Consider the following 22078-nt stretch of genomic DNA (forward strand, 5'->3'; position numbering starts at 1 on the left):
CGGGAACTCCGACGGAGTTGGTCTCGATATGGCATGGTCTCAAATTTCACATGATTATCTGATTCGCTAATCAGGATGTTGGGATGGTATTCTTCGATATGGATGATGTACTTCCCCATTCTCTTGACTCTAGAGTGTCTAGATTTTGTTAGAAATTCTTGTGTCCCAGCCATATACTCCGCCATAGAAGTTAAGAAACAATCCAACTCAGCCACGTTAAATATTAAGAGTGTCCTGTCCTACAATGCTGCGCCGTTAGTTTGTAGTTCAGCGGACCGTAACTGTCGGCTGGGGTAAGAAATACTCTAAATTATACAACTAGCGTGCTGAATAACAGACTGTATTAAGGGAGCAGGGCTGACCGTCCGAGACTATATAGCGGCATGCCTTAACTAATCGAGATGGATCGAAGATAGCGTGAAACTAAAAGGCTCCGCAGATGCCCATTTCCTATTAAATAAAATTTGTAGATCAGATGTACTCCGTACGCACTATGGGAAGGAACTAAGTCTTTGAACGGGAGTGTTTGTGATGGTTTGGTTGTCTCTGCGCTAGCAGAGGTAAAATCACTAGACCATATAAAAAGGTACAAGGCGACTGATCGAAGATCAGTCGCATCTTGCGCCCTATATAGGAGCGAAGGCCATGCCTGAGCAATACATTGGGGTCAACCCTTGACACTATTCCGGATATTGTGTGATTCGGTGTTATAGCCAAGCTCAGGATCTTATTCCACTGGACCATTGGGATCAGATATTTGGGATCAGATATTCCTGAGTACCTTATATAGAAGCGCACTGTAATGTTAGGTGATTTACTGCAAAATTCTGGCTACCACTGCTTCTGAAAAGAGGTATATAAATGAAATAATAAATAAAGTATCAATAAATTATCAAAATAGAAGAAAAGAATATGTACAAGCAAGATATAGGTATGCATCGAAGTTTTGCTCAATTGTCAATCTCCCCGATATCAAGTCTCCGACTGTTCGGCATGCCGAAACTCGGAGTACGGCAACCCGAAGGCACCGGCATGGCACAAATGGCGAGTGTCCATCACAATTCATCTAGACCATGACCTACATGCAGGATGAAAAAGGAAATAGGGAAGAACACACTAACTTACAATCTCTTCGTCTGCTGGAGAAACTACAGAGTATGATAGAACTAGGTACAGTATGATGGGTGATCAAAACCAACCATGCTCTCCACAACTCAATGATCAGGTTTTTAATAGTCCGCATCTACCAAGACTGTCTCGTCACCATCATACATTGTCATTGCATAACACTTATTACCGGTGAAGCTAGGATTCTACTCTGTACTCATCCACAAATCACCCTGCTGCCCGACCTTTGCCCGACCCACAGTACTCCGTAGATCCGCCCACAGAGCAGCTGAAAGTCTGAAAGAGAGAAAGTAACTTAGGTTGCCCCTCAGACCTTTTAAGTCGAGAAGCTACTGGACCCAGGCAGACTGGACTGGACCACCTTAGACTTTCTCCAAACTCCGTACCTCCGTACTTGTAGGTTTTAGAGATCCACAGCAGCCTCGATCCTCAAACCACCGAGGTAAACTCAATTCGGACAAGCTCGACACTCAATGAGCATTCTAGGCCAATCATGTTCTGGCTGATGGTCTCCAGCCACAATGGTTTGCAGGTTGTTCTCCACGCTTGTCGGGAACAGTCGGACGTCAGAGTTTCTCGTTTTCTGGAACGGAGGGTGTGGTACTCGGGAGATTCAGGGACGGGTTTTTTGTCAGTAGTGGGGACATTTTGGATGTCGTCACCTATAGTATCATTCTATTCAGTATTATTCGTAAGTATGAGTGTAGGAGTGGAGACTTTTTTTTTTTTTTTTTCTTTTTATTTTCTTTATTTTCACTAAGTGCTACATATAGTTGATCGTATTTGTTCTGAAGTATTATATTACCCAATGCAACATAGATCACAATTACGTCATGCCAGCCAGCCAGCCAGAATAGGTAGCTTTCAAACACAAACACAAGCAAAACAAAGTCAAATTCAGTCTCACTGCTAATCCAAAATATGAAAACTAAAGAATGTACTGCACGTACAGGATGTCTTGCATTTATTTCCTAGACCATAGAGCTTGAATACCTACTATCCAAAACAGGTAGGAAGAGCAACCATATTTTTCTACCTATACAATAACCTACTTTCACATCTTAGTTATAAACCTAATCCATACAAAGTTTACTAAATCCACCTGATATCTCAGGAGGTACAGACTCGTAGGCCAAATAATTAATTCAGATGCGTCCATCGTCCAGCGACGGAGTCGTTAGTCAAGCTATCTAGACTAGCCCAACAGCGCTACTTAAAACACTGTATTGTATTCGGTGTCAGAGTGATGTCTGATGTTACCTTGGTATAATCCGAGTGATTCCGTTAGATTTCGTTACCTTGTTGTCATACCCTTGGTCTGACAATTCATCGTCAGCTTTGAGATCTGGGTGTAACGGAGCTCTTTCGAGATGGAACGAGTGCAAAAAGTGGTGACGAAGGAACAAAAAGGGAAAGGGAAAAAAGTAGCAGGGGTAGTAGTAATAGGTGGTGAGTATAGCAACTAGTTAATAATTGCAAGGTATTATGCATGGCATGTGAAGAGATCAATGCGACGGTTCTAGATCTCAACAGGAACCTGCACACTGAGCTGGACTGTAGCCGGTGCTGCCCATTAAGACATCCCTGCTCCATCAGGGCGCCTGATATAGGCCGAGCGGTACTCAAGCTGTCAATGCCACCTCCATCATGCAATGATAAGGCAAGACATCATCTCACTGGTCTATGCAATTTAATTTTTTTTTTTTTTCCTATTCTTTTTAGTACAATATAACATACATGATGTACGTGCAGACTGCAGTCCGCGAACAAAGGCTCAGAATAAATCACAAAGCATAGTATGGTATCTGGTATCAGAGATAAAAAAAGATGGACGTGGAAATGCATGATAACAGTGTGTTTTTCCTGCTGCTATCAAAAATAAGCAGTCACTAGACACGACGATGACACCCCTAGGCCTCTTCTTTTGCTTCCACCCAAGACATATTGGAACAGAAATTCGTAAAAAAAGCCCTTCCCCAAATTGAATGCCCGCCATTCCCCGCCGCTGAAACAAATGGAATCATCTGTACATGAATATTAATTGTGTTAAGCGAGGCGTTGTCCTCGAAGTGGCTCGTATAATAGTCACAGAGCAGATAGCCACATAATGCAATGACATCTGAAGGGGTAAAAAAAGAAAAGCAGAGACCCGAAAACAAGATTAGGTCTGAAATAACAACCATATGATGCCGTGTGCGCCAATATGCTATGCAGAGTCGTGATCGTACGTGGAACAGGGATTTTCAATCAAGGGTCTTTACAGAGGTAAAAGGAAAAAATGCGTATGATAAGGGGGTATCAAGGTCAATAAACATTACCCATATAAAGGAGATGTTTTGACACAGAAAAGAGTGTGATAAGGTTGTTTTTTCTCATCTTTTTTGTAAAGGTTTCAAAAACACAGTGGTGCTTTCTACCATCCCTTCACGTGGTACTCCCACGGACCAAAATCAGTGTAATTAGTCCAAGAACCAGTTTTCGCGGCATCCTTGTCCTTGCTCCGACTTGCCGCGTTGGGATTCGCCACTCTAGTGCCTTGGCCTTTCTGGGCGTCGTTAGGATTAGGGTATTCCTGCAAATTTGCCATGTCATGAGCAGTGTGTCTCCGTTTGAGGAATGCATTGGCGGTTGTGCTCTTCTGCTGTCGCTCCCATAGCAGGTGACGGCGAAGAGACTCGGTCAACTCCGTAGCGAGCATATTCCTTCTGGTAGTTCTGGGAGAATGAGCAACCGACTGTGGAGGTGGTCTCATGATTATCGGCTTCGAACGAGGTACGTCGGGGCCACGCATGGTCAAGTTTTCGCCATCATTTTCGGGTGGAGAAGCGGGAATTGAGGGACCGTTCGGTGATGTTAGACGCGATCGTTGCAAGGCTGGACTGGATCGAGTGGCCCCCATCGTGGTAGGTTGGTGCATCATCATTGTCAAAAGAGAGCGCCGCGAAACAAGATTGGGTCGAGAATCAACACGCTGAAAGAGCTGGTGGTTTTCCTCCACACTTGATCGGCCGCTTTCGGTGACGGAATCTTCCCAATCAGAATCCTCTTCGTCATCAATAGCACTTTCGGATACCTCATCCTCGGTCTCGATGGCGTCCTCGTCATTGTCTCTGGATCGCTCCTTAATCGGTTTAATGGTCCCAACTTGGTTCTTAAACGAAGTGACCTTCTTCGGGCTCGGCTGGTTGCCATTAGGCTTTCCCAGTTCATCTGAGAGTGAGCTTCGATGCGGGCCCTGCAATTCCATACGATCTTCGAAAGAACTCTCATCATCATCGCCGGAAGAGCCACCCAACGTAAACATACCGCCCTTCTTCTTAAAAGGCATGGGCTTTAACTGTGCCGATTTTGCAGGGCTCTGGTCGGCAGTCAAATTCGCCTGGGACCGATACGACGAAGACACTTGCGACGGTGAGAAACCTCGGACAATACTAGGCGACTTGATCAACTCGGCACGGGTTGGAAGAATGCCGGAAGAAGATACGCTGGTATCCGAGGCGGTGACATTTGCGGCGTCGCTCTCATTGCAGTCTGGAGCAGTAGTTGAGCAGGATTCGGTAGACTGATTCGGCTGTTGGCTAATTGAATACGGGGATGGTCGCTTCGCAGTAGAGACAGATGGAGGAGTAGGCGTAGGAGTGGAGGGTCGTGGAGTGATGTCAACGACAGGAGGGGCGACTGTAGTCATGGTGGGCAAAGGTTCAAGATTCTTCTTCTCTTTGATATTCAACACCATCCGTTCCAATCCGAGTGATGTGATATGTTTCTCCTTGCCTCTGCCAAGGCTCAACAAGGAATCATCGCGGACTACTGTGGGCTTGTAGTCCATACCCTTAGGGCGCTTGATATGATGCTCAATTCTCTCGGCCTGATCTGAAGCAGCGGACTCGACACTGGCGGAAAGTTCTGGTAGATCGCCGGCTTCCTGGCGCAGGAGTGGCAAAACGGATGTATCGCTAGATGTTTCCGGTTCCACGCAAAATGTCTCACGTGTCCAGAGTCTCCAACTCAAGTTCTCCAACCGACGGCCCTCTTCCATATAGTCCGCACATTTAGAAAATACTGTTTCACAGCAAAGTCAACCACTATTATTCACCGTACCTGAGTGTGTAGTGAAGGAAAAACTTACCCATCCACATCCCATGAAGGCTCTGTGCATTAGCTGTGTCGACTTTGTGAATTTTCTCTGTATCCACCGTGAGAACGGGGGTTGATAAACGTGAAGGCATTGTTTTGGTGTTCCAGTTCCCAATTTTCAAACCCTTTCCACACACTTTGCAATGTGTAATATGGTGTTGAGTTTCGGGGTCGCCGTCTCCCCCGAGCGTGGTCGTACGGCGCGAAATTAGCGATGTAAGAAATCTCTCTAAACTGTGAGGATATTACCCAGGTGACAACTCTGAGTAGATGCTCCGCAGCAGCCTGTAGAAAGTCGATATTATGAAATCCTAGCGCCCAAGCTGCTGTGAAGCGAACTTCGAGCTAGCTAGTAGGTATACAGGGTATACGACACGCAACAGAAATAGAATTAAGATCGAAGGCTCAAATTGTTCAATACCTCAGATCCAACCCTAAGTCTAGCAGAGCAGAATTTCGACCGGAAGCAAATAACGGCCGATAGTTGTGAAGAGGATTGTCGTAACGGTGAAGTAGATGTGTATGCCGGATTCGGGGAAGTAAAGGGTGATCCTGGCGTTTGTCGTATAGAAGGTGGTAGGTGGTTGGATTGAAGGGAGGAGAGGGAAGAGGAGAATGGACGAGAGAAAATCAAGAGAAAAAATGGGTAAGAGGAATATGGGGGAGGAGAAACTTAGTGGGTGGAGCGGACGAAGAAAAAGGAAAAGGGAAGATAGTAGATACTAAATGACGGGTCGGTGGAGATGGACGGGGCAGCGTGTATTGTTGGTAACGGTACAAGGGGAGGTGGAAGAGAAAATAGGAAACCGAGGGTGGCCACACAGAAAACCCCGACGAGGGTACCGAGGAACAGGTTCGACTGTGACCAGAGACGGAGAGATGGGTATGGCGGTAAGTAAAAAGGAAGGATCCTAGCCGCGCCTCCTTCATGGTCCGGACCTGGATCGAAATTATTATTATTTTTGGGGTTTTCGGATTTGGTTTTTTTTTTTTTTTTTTTAGTGTGTTACTTCGGAGTACCCCCATGGTCTGTTGGTATTTCATACCGTGTCATGACCACCGGTAAGTTTACCGGTCTGTTTCCGGAGTCCCACCCAAAAAAAAAGTACGGGAGCCTGGTTACAGAAGAGGGTCACGGTCACGGTACCTTTCGGTACTGGAACTTGAGATGCCCAGTCTTATATCCAGATCCACTTCACTCCTGCATCCAGGTGCAGCCTTACTCTCTGTCCAAGGAACGTACGAGATATTATATACATGTATAGTTAACCTTGATCAATTCCGGTCTCCATCACTTTACCTTTTGGGGCTGAACCACACAGGAGGATTTGAGATCTTTTCGCTTAGGTACAATCCAAGGGGAAATTAAAATAACCTATATGTATCATAAGATGGACCATAATAATAACAAGAATAAAGAACAATAAAAAGATGATCTTACCTAAAAATATTCAATGCGATAGTAAATAGCCCGAATGAAGCAACTTAGTTTAGTCAAACATCCAGACAAAGATCGTCTGTCCTGTGACCTCTCCTCTCCGGCGCTGACTAAGAACAGATTCCCTTGGCCATTCACCACTCAAATTGCCTGGGTCACTTGACTCCTCAAAATTTGGGCCATGAATGATTGGTCCAGATAGTGCCGTTCCAATATCACTCACACTTGTCAACAATGCTTTGAGTAATGATGATTGAATAGGTACAACCATAGCATACGGAGGATGTAGGATATGGAGTGTCAACTCCGTAGCTATACTACTTACTAATAGGCACACCGACAATGTGTACCCAGCACGCCCTGTCCCGAGCATCATTCACTCGTGTCTTGCAGGCTCCCCTTACCGAAAACATACCTAGGTGACAGTTCACCAGGTCGCGTTGCTAAGACCTGCTGACTACCACTCTTGATTAACCTGCTTCGGCCATGGACTTGTATGTTTTCGGCCGCATTCTACAATAAATGATAATCTCATCGGTAATACCTTGTGTATATAGCGATTTTATTTATTATTTATATTTTTTTGCTTTAACCTAGGACGTTCTGGACAACTCAAACCGGGTATTTGCTTTTGCTCCTTCGTTTCTCTTTACAGGTTCATTCCTCAAAATCATCATTACCACACTAGGTTAGGAATTTGACTCGCGTTGGCTCAAATTTCCCGGCCGTTTGATGTCGTTTTTATCCACCACTGAACTCCTCCAGGCAAGAAATGTACAGTATCTCAGTTCATGCTGTTGTTGTGCTCCTTTCCATATGACACGTCGACATATTGATTCAACTATTCCCGCTGAAACGGTCTGGCCATCGATCTTCTGAGCATATTCACGACCTATTAGTCAGTGGTAGTATGTATCACCATCATTAAATTGCCTCCCCCCCGCAGAAATCACATACCGGGGAACAGCAGAGTGGCTCCCGATCTGGTTGATCGTCTTGGCTGCTCCTATGCTGCCATCGGTTCCTTGATTGCTTCTGCAGGTATGTATGTTCCTGTCCTGGGGTCTGGGATATTGGTCTTTTTTATTTTATTTTATTTTTTTTACATTTTATTTTCACAAATCTATCTGGGCATTATTGTTCACATCGCTATACACATACCTGGTAGATTCCTGCGACACGAAGACAAATCAACAGGGCGGCCACAGTTGCCCATTCCTACTCTGATCGCAGTCACAAGAGCTCAATATCTGCCACTTGTCACCAGTGGTTCATTATGATGGCTGGATGATGTTGTTTTATGGACTTTACGTAGGTACTAAGTAGATTTTAACTGTCAATGTCAACATAACCCTCCCGACGCCTATCCGTTGGGCCTTGCTTAGGCGTCCTGTCAATGTCCCTGATTTTCCTTTTCCTTCAAATTCTTTTTTCTTTCTTTTTTTTTAAAAAAAAAAGTTGTCACGGGGCTTGAAAGAATTTCTCAAATTTGGCATCCTAGGTTAATCCAAATAGGGACTAAAACCGCCACAGTCGGACGTTAGGCCCTTGTTCCCCAGGTGAGTGGTTCGGGGAACTGGGATCAAGAAGATCCTCCCGATCCACCACAACACCTATCACACCTACTTACTTGGTCTTGATTTACTTCGTATGGAGTACTTACAGACAAGTCGACGTTTGACCTTATCACTCCGGTCCCCGCGGAAGGCGTACGTTTCGTCAATCATGTGATGTTCCACTTCCACGTCAAGTCCAGATTTTCGGAACACCTGACAGATGAGTTGTAAGATATGGCCCCCTCAGTTTCATTCTCTTCTATAGGATGATACCATCCTCGTGATTGAATTGACTGATTCTCGCTGAATTTTTTGCCCCCTTTGTCGAACAATTGATTATATTCTGAATGTTCTTGTTTTCTGTCTCAGGTTACGCCTCAACTTCGCCTCACCGTGGAAATTGAAACTGAGAAAATTCGTCCCGCTCCCGGGGGTCCCTTCTAACTCCAAAGATGGAAGAAATCTCGTCGGTTTATGGTGACCCCGAGAGGATTCTATGCATTCAATTATGGGAAATGGGGTTCCATACCTAGTCATACCTAGCGGGGGGGCTAATCCTGTAGACCAGGTATTGAAATCTTACCCTTAGGTGATCTCAATCTTCCACAGATATACTGTAGCATTGCACTTTCTTATCACACCAAGAACACTGGATCTTAAAGTACTGAAATAGGTACTAACTATACCTTACCTACCAAATCTTGGACTTGTTTAGAGTTAAGTACGACCGCTGTAGTCGAAGCAAAGCTTTATAGCCACCACTATTATAGCACACCCACATCTTTCGCGCATATCCTATGCACACCATACTTGTATCAAGTTCCATATCTCATAGCTTAACAGTAAAGCTAGCTTCACAACCTGATATACAGACCAGACAAGATCAACAGAAAAAAAAAAAAAAAAAAAAAAAAACCTAAATAAAAAAACTTTAAAAAAAAAAATTTAAACAAAGAAAAACGTGAAAAGCAGGGAAACTGGAAAACCACTATCCAACGAACGCTTACTCTCCGGCAAAGTTGAACCATGAAAAAAAGGGCCTCATTACATGCAGCTGAGGGGTACCTTCCTTCGATGATCGAACTTGCTCAGCTGCTCATCATTCATGCATGCAATTGTTCCACAGCGACGTGGAGAGACAGCCACGTAGCTGCATCCTTATCCACTGATCAGGAAATCAGGCGTACTACTCCAGGGTGTCTAGGCAGTGAAGCAGAGAATTCAATCATCCTTCATACTTCCAGAATTTTATGGAGTATATTTCTTACAGAGTACATGGGAGGAGGTTAAGCTTACCTGGGGTTTACTGATAGGTAGTTAGTTGTGGAGAAAGAAAGGCGACAAAAAAAAGCATACGACAAACTACTCTGTAAGGAAGGTAATTCATTACTCTCCATGTCTTTTCGTGCCCCCTCAAGCCTTAAAAAAAATCCCCGACCGACAGATATTACAAGGAGAGAACCCAACCATCCCATGATCTCGCCAGAATGAATTGAAGTAGTAGTTGTAGCAGTAATATCTAGCAGAAGTAAATCCATTCCCGAGGTTTCATCTCCATGGTGGGGCGAAAAGGGAAGTCAAAGTGCATTAAGTGGCTTAAAGCTACCGAGGCTGAATGAATGGCATGGCATACTTGTATTTGCCATGAGCCTTTGCTTGCCCCATTTATGGTATATGCAAAACCCATGGGTAGAGGCAACCATATTGCGCACTGTGGCTTAAGGAACACCACCGGCAGTTAAGTCATAGGTTGTGTAACGACCATGATGCTGCCTGCCGCCCCTTAACGTGGGGGCAAAAAGGAGTGGTTTAGCAAAAGCCATTCACGTCGTCTGGTGGCGAAATCCTCAAGTCACAAGAACAAAATCCGCCCGTCACATGATGTGGGGTCGACCGCGGTATTGCGCGCCTGTTCTGGGCTAGAAATCGATCGCGTGAGATCGAATATTATAGGATGGATTTTTTGATGATGATGATGATGATGATGATGATGATGATTGCTCTATACTATACATACTATCGAGTATACTGTTTATTCCATGTGGATGTGATGATGTCTCCCCATCCCTTTCTACATAATTATGACTAAAAATTTGCTAAAGGGGATGGATTGCCTGTCCATCAGCCACCATCAACAGCTGCTATGGTGGAATTGCTGACTTATAGTTGAAGTCGGTTCTTTGCTGCGCTCAACACAGAAATCATGACTGTGGTACTCAGGTAGTTAGTCGGTAATGGCGGAGTACTTGCCCCGGGAAATAGGATGTCTGGTCTGCATACTGTACGATCTAACCAAGAAAGTGGTGGTGCAGAGTACACAACAGTAGGGGCAGAGTCTCTGCATACAGTCCTCCGTACACAACATCAAAATATCTTCTTCTCGTCCACCCACAGACCATTCTAGAGTTACAAGGCAGCGTCGATCCTGGAATTAATTGTCTGAGTCCACAAATGACTCTCTATATCGGGGAATGTGGCTGGTGGGTACGTGGGTGTTCATGTACCGAAAGACTCGGTGGGACACAAGTGAGGTCCGAGCCCTTATCCTGAAAGTATTGATTGTATCATTTCGGAGCTACGGCTCTTCCTTTCTTCAGGATGTGCGACGTATGAAGTCTCGATAACTGCCCCAAAACATGGAAGTCCGGTATGTGAGTAGGTACATGCATAGCTCCATTTTAACGTTCATCACAATCGGTCTAATCCGACCATATGAAAGTGTCTCAGTCGCCCAAGTAGATTCCTTCATGCATAACGTAAAGCTTGGATTGCGCACAGATATTAATATGGTGATCGTCATAGGTCTAGGTCTATGTGGGTATGTATGTACAAGGGGTAGAAACCGTTGAATTGGCTCTAACAGCTCCCTGGACAACGGCTGTTCCAGCATTATTCTTTTTATGTATTCTTTTACCATTATGCTTCGTATGCACTGTACTTTTACTCTTCTCATTTTATTATTCTTATTTCCATAACATTCAGATCAATTTGTTAACATACCAACAAACCTGTGTACCTTTCTGAGTGGTCACATTCCGCAAACCGGCCCGTATCCCCCGACCAGCCAGCCCTTGGACGATCTTCATCAGTGCCTCACTAGCTAAGCTAGCAAATAGACCGATTGGAAACTTGTCCTTTGTTCGAGAAATGGGCTAACCACGGGTTATGCGGTCCAGTTTGTCCCCCAGGGGGACGGTCGTGCATGCAAGGGTTACGCGGATCGCGGGTTCAAGGCCGGACAAAGGACGATCTGGTAGTCAGGAGGGATGTTTTTCGTATGTACCTCCCTGGAGAGCGTACAGATCCTATGAGGGGTTTTTTTTCCCCTCCTCTCTCTCGCTCTCTTTCTTGTTCAGGGGGTTGTTCCCTTTTTAGTTGAACTGTACACTTAGGGAGATAAATATTCGGCAACCTCCGTAGACATATACACCACCATCGCCATGGTGGTTAGTGGATATGGTAACAATCCCTTTTCTCTTACCTAGTTTATATATCACCACCAAGTCAAGGCTTACTGGGTGCCGATCGATAATGATTTATGGGCGACGGCCACGTTTGCGGGAACTTCCCCAGACCAACCGTTGGAAGGTCAAAGAAACCAACCACGGACCGTTTCTCACTCAAGATTTGTAGATTCTCCGGGTCTAAATTCTTGGATCAAGACAAGACTTAGAATGGTTCATTATCGGCCACTGACGCAATTTTGAGTTCTGGTAGGAAGTGGCTGCAAACAAAGGAACCCGAGATAGAGATCCCTTGATCCCCGATTGACAGTTTGCGCCAGGAACCAGAGATAGAGATCCCTTGATCCCCGATGGACACTTGCGAAGCCAGGAACCAAAACCTATAGACCAGCCCGAACCTTCCTTACCTGAAGGCAATAAATAATTTGGGAATTCGATGCGTACATGGCTGGCGCACATGCCTATGCCTAAGGTATACCAGATGTGTGTCAATCCGGGATTACCAGCATCTGCCCCCAGTCGGAGCTAAAGTTCTCTGCATCGAGGTGTCCAGGTATTTGGGAGCCCTGGCATGTTAATTGTTGCTTGTTTGGTCCACAGCGACCCACTGTCGTCGATCCTCTATCACTTAATAGGGAACAAGGCATTCTCTGGTATCTTACTCCGTACTCCGTACTCTGAGCTACATCTCTCCAGTAAGTACAATGGATATGTAGGGGACCAACGTACCTTGGTCCGTACTTCTACAGAAGGTGTAAAGATCTGCCCTTTTCTCTACCTGGACATTTGACTCTCGTATGGGTCGTACAGTACAGCTGGCTGGTATTCGTTTTGCCGCCGAAATTACTGACTTCTTTACCTGCCTGTCTGACATTCCTTAAGTCGGCAATCAGTCAGTCAGTCAGGCAGTCCGACATACTCAGGTTGTACTTCATTATACTCCATTTCTCTTTATGCTACGGCAGGGATCGATCGAGTCCACCACCCCAGTAAGCGTCCGATCCCAGCATCATGTGGATGACTTCTTCCATCGGAGATTCCCCTCTGGAAGACTGACTGCCCCCCTTTATCCAACCCCTATATCTCCCCCGATCCATCAACCGGGCACAGCCTTGTTCGCACTTTGACTCGAGCGTCTAATCCATCCGAACCAGCGCTCTTCCTTCCTCCACGCGCATGCATTTCCTGGATCTAGATCTGTAGATGTTGTCTGATGGATTTGAACAGCAAAAAAAAAAAAAAAAAGAAAAGAAAAGGGGTCACACAGATTAAGCCCCCAAAAAGCAAAGATGTCAGTCACTGAATAAACCCATTCCCGCGATAACCTGAAACAAAGATGTCGCCATATCCGCCGATTTGGATTTGGATCTGGCCTTCTCTAAGCCGACATATCTGCTATATCACAGAACAATACTGTCTATTCTATGGAGTTATCTGTCTACCTATCTCAGGGTCAGATTGCCTTCAACCATCCTTGACCCCGACCAGATCCCATGTGACTGCGCAACGCTGCCAAGATGATTCCTCATTCGGGTTCCTGGCTGACAGCAGTGTTTCATCTTGAGGGACCGGGGGATCGATGACTGGAGACGGTGTTTTCCATCGGTCCTGCAGTCCACGGTGGATCTCGGATAGGGTTGGGTTTGGCGATCGTATTACCTAGTGCACGTCATGAAGCTGTCAGGTAGCTGGTATCTTATTTTTTTTCTTTTTCTTTTTCTTTTCTCTCTCTCTCTCTTTGTGATTATTTGATGGAAGTTAAGGAGAGATGGAGTAACAGGATTGATTCAGAGAGCCATGGAAATGAACCCAGTTCGATTCATACTGGGCATATTTATAGCATTCATACAGTCAACATACAAGTAAGTACTTTGAAGAGACAATGACCAGTAATGAAAAAAAGCCAATTCCGGTGCTATACGTATGAATCAACCAGGATGAATCCAATAGAAATCATATCAGATGTTCGACTTCCTCACCGCAGTCGTGTGATGGAGGCGATCATCAACCGCTGAAGTAGCGGTCTCGAGCTGAGCAAACGCCGCACGGCGCATCGTTTGGCGCCCTGTCCGTCACGAGGAAGAGATTTCTTTCTCTACGGTCGCCACGTCAATGATTTCTGGCCATGTGATGTTTTCAATAGGCAATGAGGCTGACGGTACCGATTGCTTTTGATGTATGAGTGGGTTGTTTTTTATTTCTTTCTATCTTTACTTATTTCTTGGGCGATGTAGATGACTTGATATTGCATCTGCCCTTGTCAACATATCAATCTGCCGACATTCGGTCATCTGGATGGTTCTTCTCGGGATACTGACAGTCGATGGATTTTCGATTGGACTGACCTGTCAATGGAGGTGATGATGATTCTTTGATATGAACGATTTCTCCCTCACTATCATCTGGGAAATAAATCCATGCATATATTGATTCTCCCCTCCTTGTTCATTCCCGAGGATCTGGTCCATTGAACAGATGATTCCATCCACCGGTCGAATATCTTCATATGTATCACCATGTTCCCTCACCATGCAACCCACGTCTCCGTGGAATTGGGATTTCTGTTCCACGCGCCGCGCAACCTCGATGACGGGACCTAGCGGTCTGTCTCTTTCTGCATGTGTTCGATTTATTTTTGATTTCCTGTTCTAATTTCACAATCCACCGGATCTAGTATCATCCACCGACTACCCACTAACAATAAGCGCCGAGTAACAGCTGAAAGATTCATGCCGATGATGAGAATCATGAGATAGACTCCCCCCAATCCAGATTCAGACCCAGATCCCAGATTTCCTCCAAATGATCTTTCATGACATTTCCCATGATAATACTCCTTGGTCAGACATACAGACTCCATCCGGCCCGCCCCGCGTTCGCCAATCCCCGGATGATTCATAAAAGAAAACAACGCAGAAAAATAAACAAAAATCCATCCCGACTATTTCTTCCCGAAGCTGATCCATCCATATTCAATCAATAACCCGTACTTGATTGCCTTGTATTGTGTACACCGTCTGTCTGTACGGAGTAACTACTCAGAGTATAGAATCTCCCGGTCCGTCTCGTCTCGGATCCGCCCGTTTGATTCCCATCGTCCCATCCATCCATCATCCAACTCGGCTCTTTTGCGTTCGATCTGATTGATTGATAATTTATGCCCTACCTTCCCCGTGAGTATTTGTCATTTGACCTCCCCTGATCGGAAAAATCAGGTAGATGTTACGATAATCGTGAGGCGCAGTATGAGCCCTAAACCTATCTGTCTGTAGTATGTAGTCGTTTGCATGGTGTCGACCGACATGCTTTGACCATGGTGTTGGGTCCAGTTGACGTGGAGAAAAGGTACTGGTTTATAAATCCCCAGTCTGTGTATACGATGAAGTGGATTTTTTTTTTAAATAAAAAAAATAATGAAAAAAAGTCGGATGAGACCCTCGACAGCCATGCCATCTCATCTCATCTTATCTCATAATCTCCTTCCATTCGATTCCAAGAACCAAATCGATGATCTCTTCCATGTATCTGACGTCAGTTGGGGTCCGCGGGGGAACAAGGAGGAGGAAAATGAGGAGAGTCAGCTTCAGCCTTCTGCATGGATGCGTGCAGATATGTATGTATGATTCCACCAACTTGTCTTGGGAGAGTAAGTGTCTACGAGGTTCTGTGCTTAGATTTAAATTTCTGAATCGGGAGGTTTGCATCATGGTCAACATACTTACTACCTATGAGTACATACTATGTATAGATTATATAGTTTTGTTTGTCCATATTATTATTATGATGACGATGATATTTGTTTGTATTATGAGATTTTATGGATTTAACCAAGAGTAAATCCGGGTATATGGTCTTCTGTTCTGCACTAGGAGAAATTTTCCATGTGAGATATGTGTAGACATATAATCCTAAGCTGTTTCTCAGTTATCTTTATTCATCGCCATCTTCATACCAAGTCTGCCTTGAGGTTTATCTGAGGAATGTTTTTAGAAATATAGGTATCTAGACATTTATCTCAAGGTGATAAGCTATATCCTGGTTAGTTGCCTTGATCATGGATATATTCTGTGTTGGACTAGAACAGTAAGTGTCTTTTATAATATATACTAACAGGTAAATAATCTCTCTCTTTATACAGAGAGTGAATAACAGAAGATTGATCTTATATAGTTTGTCTGAAAATATAAATTTGCATAATAAGGGATTACAATAGGATATTATAGAAAGTTCTACTTCTGCGAATAGTCTACGGAGTAGTTAATAGAGAACATTATTGTCAGCCAAGACTTCAAGAACACATGGTTCCCCGAGGAGAGGAAGAGTATATCTATCCTCCTGAAAATACGTGAATATTGGTAATATGGGTAATCCTAATTGCCATTTAGATCGGACAACGCATCATCGTTACTTGTCTGCTACGAAATGAAATGTGATGCTACTATTTGTCATTGTCCTGTCATTGTTTCATCAACGGATTCTATATGGCCCGTCGTGCTTTACATAGAACTCCTCCCTGATTATTCATGGCATAACCTCAAGTACTATCAAGCTTTTCCTTGTGACATCACAAATCTAGAACTCCTGCTCGTCGTCGCCGGAAATGATGACGTTGTTAATCTGTATCCTGTTAGTCCAGTCCTTAAACTCCATGCAATAGACTTGCCTTCAGAACCATGCGGCAGAGCTGCGTCGCCAGCAAGAGTTGCTGCCGCTTGCTGATCAGAGGGTCAATTGCGAAATGCTCCCGCATATCTGAATGACGTATTGTCAGTAGCATTCCACAGTCCATAGAGCTGCGCACATACCGTTATTGCCAGTCATCATGCAGTCAACACCAAGTCGAGAGTTGTTCTCCTTCACGTGACGCGACTTGATCGAAGCAAGGGTTTCAATAGGGCTAAATCCAGAGTTCTCAGCCAGTGCCATTGGTACGGCATCCAGCGCATCGGCAAAGGCGCGCATGGCATATTGTTCGATTCCGGGGCTCTGTGGACCATACGTTAGCATGGATTTGTCTGACACATTGATGCCTGGTGACGCACCTTAACAGCGGCATCCTCCACGGCTATGGAGCAAGCGATTTCGGCAGCACCACCACCGTATACAACCCGGTTGTCGCGCACCAGGTTACGCACAACGCAAAGAGCATCGTGTAGTGAGCGCTTAGCCTCGTCGATGATCTAGACGAAGAATCAGTAATTCATGTATATGCACGGAGCCGCTCGCAACTGGTACTAACCATCTTGTTGCTTCCTCGAACGAATATCGTTACAGCACGGCTGTTGGCACACTCTTCGATAACGAGCATCTTCTCACGTGTAGTACCAAATGTCATCTCCCGCACAAGACCAGCAGTTCCCAGCTTCTCCGGGGTCAGGTCTTCGAATCGAGGAACAATCCGACCGTTCGTCGCGATAGCAATGAGCTCAATTTCAGGCCCACCGACCCATCGCACAGCGGGGAGCTTGTTCTGGAGAAGAAGATGGTTGGCCTCATCGTCGAAACCCCACTGACAGATAACCAGATTGGCGCCCGAATCCTTCAAGTTCTGAATCATCTCTGTAAATTTTTCTCTCTCGTAGTCCTGCAGCCGCTTGAACTCTTCAACCGTTGTAATGTCGAGTTTGTGCTTGGTCTTCGGCTTGGGGGGCTCGAACGGACAGGTCAAAATCGCCAACTTGGCATCCTGGACTTCGTCGGGCATTTGAGGGTGAGAGAAGTCTTTATCCACAATGACACCCTTGACAAGAAGCGAGTCTTCCAGGGCACCTCCAACCTTTCCATCCACCTTGATCAATTCGAAATCCACATCCTTGCGCTCGAGGTCGGCAACAGACAGCACTGCATCGACGGCGATCTTGGCGAACTGGTCGTGAGACTTGGAGACACTGGTGAAAGGTTAGTACAATGATAAATAGAGGGCCAGTGTTAAATCCGCCGCATACATCTTGCTCCCTAAGCTAGTCTTTGCAACCTGCAACAAGTTGCTCGTGTCATCCTTGCTGAATGGGATCTCATCACTGATCTGGTCAAGCTTCGCAACGGCAATTTCACAAGCTTGGTCATAACCATCCGCAATGCGGATGGGATGAATGCCCTTGTCGATGAGTTCAGAGGCCTGCTCCAGCATAGCAGCAGCCAAAACGACCACACCAGTCGTTCCATCACCAATTTCTTCATCCTGAGATTTCGAAAGCTCGACCAAAAGCTTGGCGACGTTGTTTGTGACTTCCATCTTCAAAAGTCAGGGCGTTAGCCATCGGTCTAGATCACAGCTCCCATGTGGGCGTGGAGAACGAACCTGGGACAAGATAGTGGCGCCATCGTTGGTGACAGTAATATCGCCGTCTGGGGAGATCAAGATTTTGTCGAGACCACGAGGACCCTAGACCAGTTAGAAAACAGTCATATAGATGGATATAGGCTCAATCATACCAGGGAAGATTTCACGATATTGGCGACGGTTTTGGCGGCAACGATATGTGACTTCACCGCATCAGTACCGTGCTGTCTCTTCTTCTTTCCCTGACTGTAGAAGACAGTGCAGATTAGCAACCGACCATGAGCTAGACAGATATTGTTGCTGCAACGTACTCTCGAACAACAATGAATGGCCGGCCCTGTTCATCTTTCATCACCGAAGCTATTGATGCAGTCAGCAGCGGATCCGTGGAAAAAGTAACGGCGGCAGTAAAACTCTATACCTTGAGACAAGTCAAGCTCTAGCAAAGGGAAGATGAAATCGTCAGTACGGTAGTTCTAGATGAGGGGCATTTTGGGACATACGCATCGCCATTTTGACGGACTGCCACACACGGCAGGTATCCGAATTCAAAAGCCTGAAGGGGTTACGAGACAAAAAATAGAATAGACACACAAGAAATCCCTCAAAAACGATATTGGAGGGACGTTGGGGCTCCGGAACTTGGAGAAAGCGGCGGTTCTTGCACAATTAGGCCTTTTCAGAAATTCTGGAGATGTCCACAATCGGACTAGTGAGCTGATTTCCACATCCGGCCAAGCGCATTATTGCCCGCCAACGCGCGCGCTCGCGACTCTGCATTTCGCAACCGCTCAGAGCAACTGCCAATTACTCATCAAGCTACCATCTTCAATCACTCATGCGCGGCTGCTAGCCTTCATCATCCTGCAGTAATTGAATTTGTCATCGCTGTCGAAGCGAAACCGGCATATTGTTTACCCGACTTTTCCAACTTCCAAATCCTTTTAGGACAATGCCTCGTGAGTGGTGATAGCCTGAGCTTGTCGCGCTTGGTCCGTCATGCTGAGTTAACTGTTATCTAGCACCGCTCGGAGACGTTTCCGATGATGAGTCGACTGGCGAATCCATTCCTTTCAATAATGCGGCTAAAGAAAAGGGCGAAGGCAACAATGTAAAGCCCGAAGAGGACGATGAGGATGACGAAGACGAGGAGGGAGTGTAAGTTGTGAAGCGATACAATGAGCCCACGACCATCGCTTACAAAAATAGTTATACGGTTGAGGAAATCGTCGGCCATGATTTTGCAAAGGATGTATGTCTATCTACACACATTCACTAAATCGCATTGGCTCACCATGGACCAGGGCTCCCTTCTGCTCCAAGTGAAGTGGAAGAACTACGACGACCCCGAAGACCAAACTATGGAGCCAGAAGCGAACCTACTGTAAGGAGAATCGTATGATCTTTAGCTATAAGCCTTCATACTAATCGCACGTATAGGGAGGGCGCGGAAGATATTGTCAAGGAGTATTTCCGCTCCATAGGGGGACGACCGCAGAAACAGGGTAGAAAGCGAAAATCATTAGGAGCAGCTAAACAGACACTGGAGAAAGCCGAACCCAAGAAGCGAAGAAAGTCGCGAGCCGATCAAGATACCGAGGGAGCAGCAAAAAAAGAAAAAGAAGAGGCCGATGGTGTTGAATGGATGCCTAAGTCCAAGAATTGGGAGAATGAGGTTGAGCATGTCGATACTATAATGCGCGAACAGGGGAGTTTGATTGCTTTCCTCCAGTGGACGAATGGCAAGAAGTCTAAGGTATCCATTGAAACTTGTTATGAGAAGTGCCCGAAGAAGGTGAGTGTCTAGGCCCCGATTAGAATCGAATACAGACTAACATTCAACCAGATGCTTAAATTTTATGAACAGCACCTGTAAGTTGCCCAATATTGGCAAATGAGTTAATGAATATATCAAAATACTAACTTTCTTGCAGTGTCTTCAAAGATACTTGAATTGATACCAGCCCCCCCTTTTGTCGCCTTTCCAATTAATGAGACCCAGTGTGCCAATGTCATTTGTTCGAGGTTCGCCATTCACTGAGCGTTTTCGCTTCAATTGCTAAAATTTATTTCTTGCGAGTGCCGGAAATCGCAACGCATAAAGGGCGTTTTCCAGGAGTTGAGCGGTCGTGTGCGATTTTCTGCTATGTAAGATAATTGCTTTGGGCAATGTTTTGGCCCATGAAAGTTTGGGAGTCTTTGACCAGTATATGCCCAAAAAAAAAAAAAAAACAAATAAAAGAAAAGAAAAGAACAAGGGCACTGTCTTACATTCGCACTATTTTTTTTCTCAACTGTATTTTTCTCTGTTGTATTCATAATGAGATATTCTAGTTCCAAAATCTCTTCAACCTTACACTCGTGATTTGATTTGAATTTTTTTTTTTTTTTTTTGGCAGGCTCATATTAGGAATACATGCATAATTGCTGATCTCAAAGGTCTGTAGTTTCTTCCTGACCCTTTTCCAATCCAGCCGATCTTGCCATTCCGAGATATTCCCAGCGTGCATTGAAGTATTCTGAACCGTGCTTGCTCAAAACCCTTTCGATACCCCTGGTGTCTTTCCCCTCGATACATCGATCATCCTCGGCGGTCCATACGCCGGCCATATCATCTGGGATGCTTTTTCCTGAAACCAAGTATTTTAGGACCTTATCGGCTAGGTGTGGGTCCATGCTGGTGCAACGCAAGGCTTCAATCACTAGTTCCTCTTCTACTTTGCCAGGTTGAAGACGACGGTCAATCCAGACATCGATGTCCTGCTCGGAACCTTCGGTGCGTCCTGGGCTGTCCAGAGTTTCCGGAGTTTCCGAGCTTGAGGGCAAGAAAGGTAGCTCTAAAAACAAGGGGTCAATAGGTTTCAGTTCTTCTACAGGGCCTTGAGATCTCGGTGTTTCTTCAACTTCTTTCGTATTGTCCTCATTGAGGTTTTCCATAGCATGTGACTCGCTGAAAGTTGGGGTTATGACTTCTGGTGAAGAGACTCGAAGGTTTGGGGATCCTTCACCTCGGCGAGGCTCAGCTTGACGTGTATTCTCCACGAAACTTACTGCTGCTCTCTTTTTGGGATTAGGGCTATCTACGCCCGAGGTAGTTTCTGAAGTTTCAGAGACCGGAGTGCGTTTCCTCTTTCTGTCATCTGTCATCTGAACTGGCGTGCCGGTGTCTTGTGTAGCCATCTGCCTCGGTGATGTAGAAGTTGCAGGAGGGACCGTCCCTCCCTGGCTGTTTTCCTGTGCGGCAGACGTCGAAGATATGGGTTGTGGCATACCACCCGGACGGGGGCGCCCACGAAGTCTCCTTAAGTACCGATCTCGATAAGACTGGTAAGTATGTCTAGGATTCTGAGTATATAGAAAGCTTGTAAGAATCGAACTTTGTAGTAGTGGTCTCACCGAATGCAGGGCAGTCCGTACCTTTTCAGCTAGCTCCTGGTAGAACCTATTACCACTAATAGGAGCACTTTTGTTATTTTCGTGTGGTTGCATCCAATCCCAGAGTATCTGGTCATCTTCCAGACTAAAAGGGATTTTATGTCCTCTACGCGGTATATTAGTGGCTCCCACGGGGCGAGTGGCCGAAGGACCAGCCTTATAGTCGTCGAGATTTTCTAGTCTCTTTTTGCGGACTGAGTTCTCAACATAGCGGTAGGAAAACCTAGAGCATAGTAAGCAATCCGTATAAAGCAGACTTAGGAAGAAAAATAAATTGCGAAGAAAGACTATCTTACGTGTCTGCTGGGAGGTTCTTTCTAGCGTGATCAACCAATTTAATCTCTGCGTCTTTCTCGTACAGTCGTATGATGCCACCATGTTCCTACATTCAAATCAGGTCAAAGAGCTAGCACTTCAGAAAGTCGCAAAATATACCTTAATAATGTCTTTGAATCGCTCCCTCTGAGGAATTTGTTTTGATAGCCAGAACTGCTTTCCCTCGAAAAGAGAGCCAGATTCGGTGTTTGGACTCCCACTTGCCCCATCCACATTCATCTCTGTCATCGTCACGGTAGGACCATCTGAGAATATAGTATTCTCACTGTTTGAGGCTTTTCACGAAGCCTTGAATGAGTGA

General features: G+C 45.4%; 5 protein-coding genes across 5 annotated transcripts; 1 reads left to right on the forward strand and 4 right to left on the reverse strand.

Annotated features, from left to right (window-relative positions):
- Window positions 1-3541: 3541 nt before the first annotated feature.
- ATNIH1004_008514 (uncharacterized protein) lies at window positions 3542-5357 on the reverse strand (the record flags this gene model as incomplete). Its single annotated transcript, XM_033573122.1, has 2 exons — window positions 3542-5190; window positions 5258-5357. The coding sequence occupies 2 exons, from the start codon at window positions 5355-5357 to the stop codon at window positions 3542-3544; spliced, it is 1749 nt and encodes a 582-aa protein (XP_033423674.1).
- Window positions 5358-13187: 7830 nt separating this feature from the next.
- ATNIH1004_008515 (uncharacterized protein) lies at window positions 13188-13777 on the reverse strand (the record flags this gene model as incomplete). Its single annotated transcript, XM_033573123.1, has 2 exons — window positions 13188-13382; window positions 13703-13777. The coding sequence occupies 2 exons, from the start codon at window positions 13775-13777 to the stop codon at window positions 13188-13190; spliced, it is 270 nt and encodes an 89-aa protein (XP_033423675.1).
- A 2518-nt stretch (window positions 13778-16295) lies between these two features.
- On the reverse strand, window positions 16296-18519 carry CCT5 (chaperonin-containing T-complex subunit CCT5; the record flags this gene model as incomplete). The annotated part of the gene is made up of 11 exons (XM_033573124.1): window positions 16296-16340; window positions 16396-16475; window positions 16529-16709; window positions 16766-16903; window positions 16963-17611; window positions 17669-17958; window positions 18025-18108; window positions 18159-18252; window positions 18318-18366; window positions 18428-18445; window positions 18510-18519. The coding sequence occupies 11 exons, from the start codon at window positions 18517-18519 to the stop codon at window positions 16296-16298; spliced, it is 1638 nt and encodes a 545-aa protein (XP_033423676.1).
- A 439-nt stretch (window positions 18520-18958) lies between these two features.
- ATNIH1004_008517 (chromo domain-containing protein) lies at window positions 18959-19959 on the forward strand (the record flags this gene model as incomplete). The annotated part of the gene is made up of 7 exons (XM_033573125.1): window positions 18959-18965; window positions 19029-19164; window positions 19216-19258; window positions 19311-19390; window positions 19447-19801; window positions 19853-19878; window positions 19941-19959. The coding sequence occupies 7 exons, from the start codon at window positions 18959-18961 to the stop codon at window positions 19957-19959; spliced, it is 666 nt and encodes a 221-aa protein (XP_033423677.1).
- A 480-nt stretch (window positions 19960-20439) lies between these two features.
- On the reverse strand, window positions 20440-22005 carry ATNIH1004_008518 (putative transcription factor Rap1; the record flags this gene model as incomplete). The annotated part of the gene is made up of 4 exons (XM_033573126.1): window positions 20440-21351; window positions 21424-21664; window positions 21738-21823; window positions 21877-22005. The coding sequence occupies 4 exons, from the start codon at window positions 22003-22005 to the stop codon at window positions 20440-20442; spliced, it is 1368 nt and encodes a 455-aa protein (XP_033423678.1).
- Between the last annotated feature and the right edge of the window lie 73 nt (window positions 22006-22078).

This window comes from Aspergillus tanneri, assembly GCF_003426965.1.
Source record: "Aspergillus tanneri strain NIH1004 chromosome Unknown AapTan_6_pilon_pilon_pilon, whole genome shotgun sequence".
NCBI lineage: Eukaryota > Fungi > Ascomycota > Eurotiomycetes > Eurotiales > Aspergillaceae > Aspergillus > Aspergillus tanneri.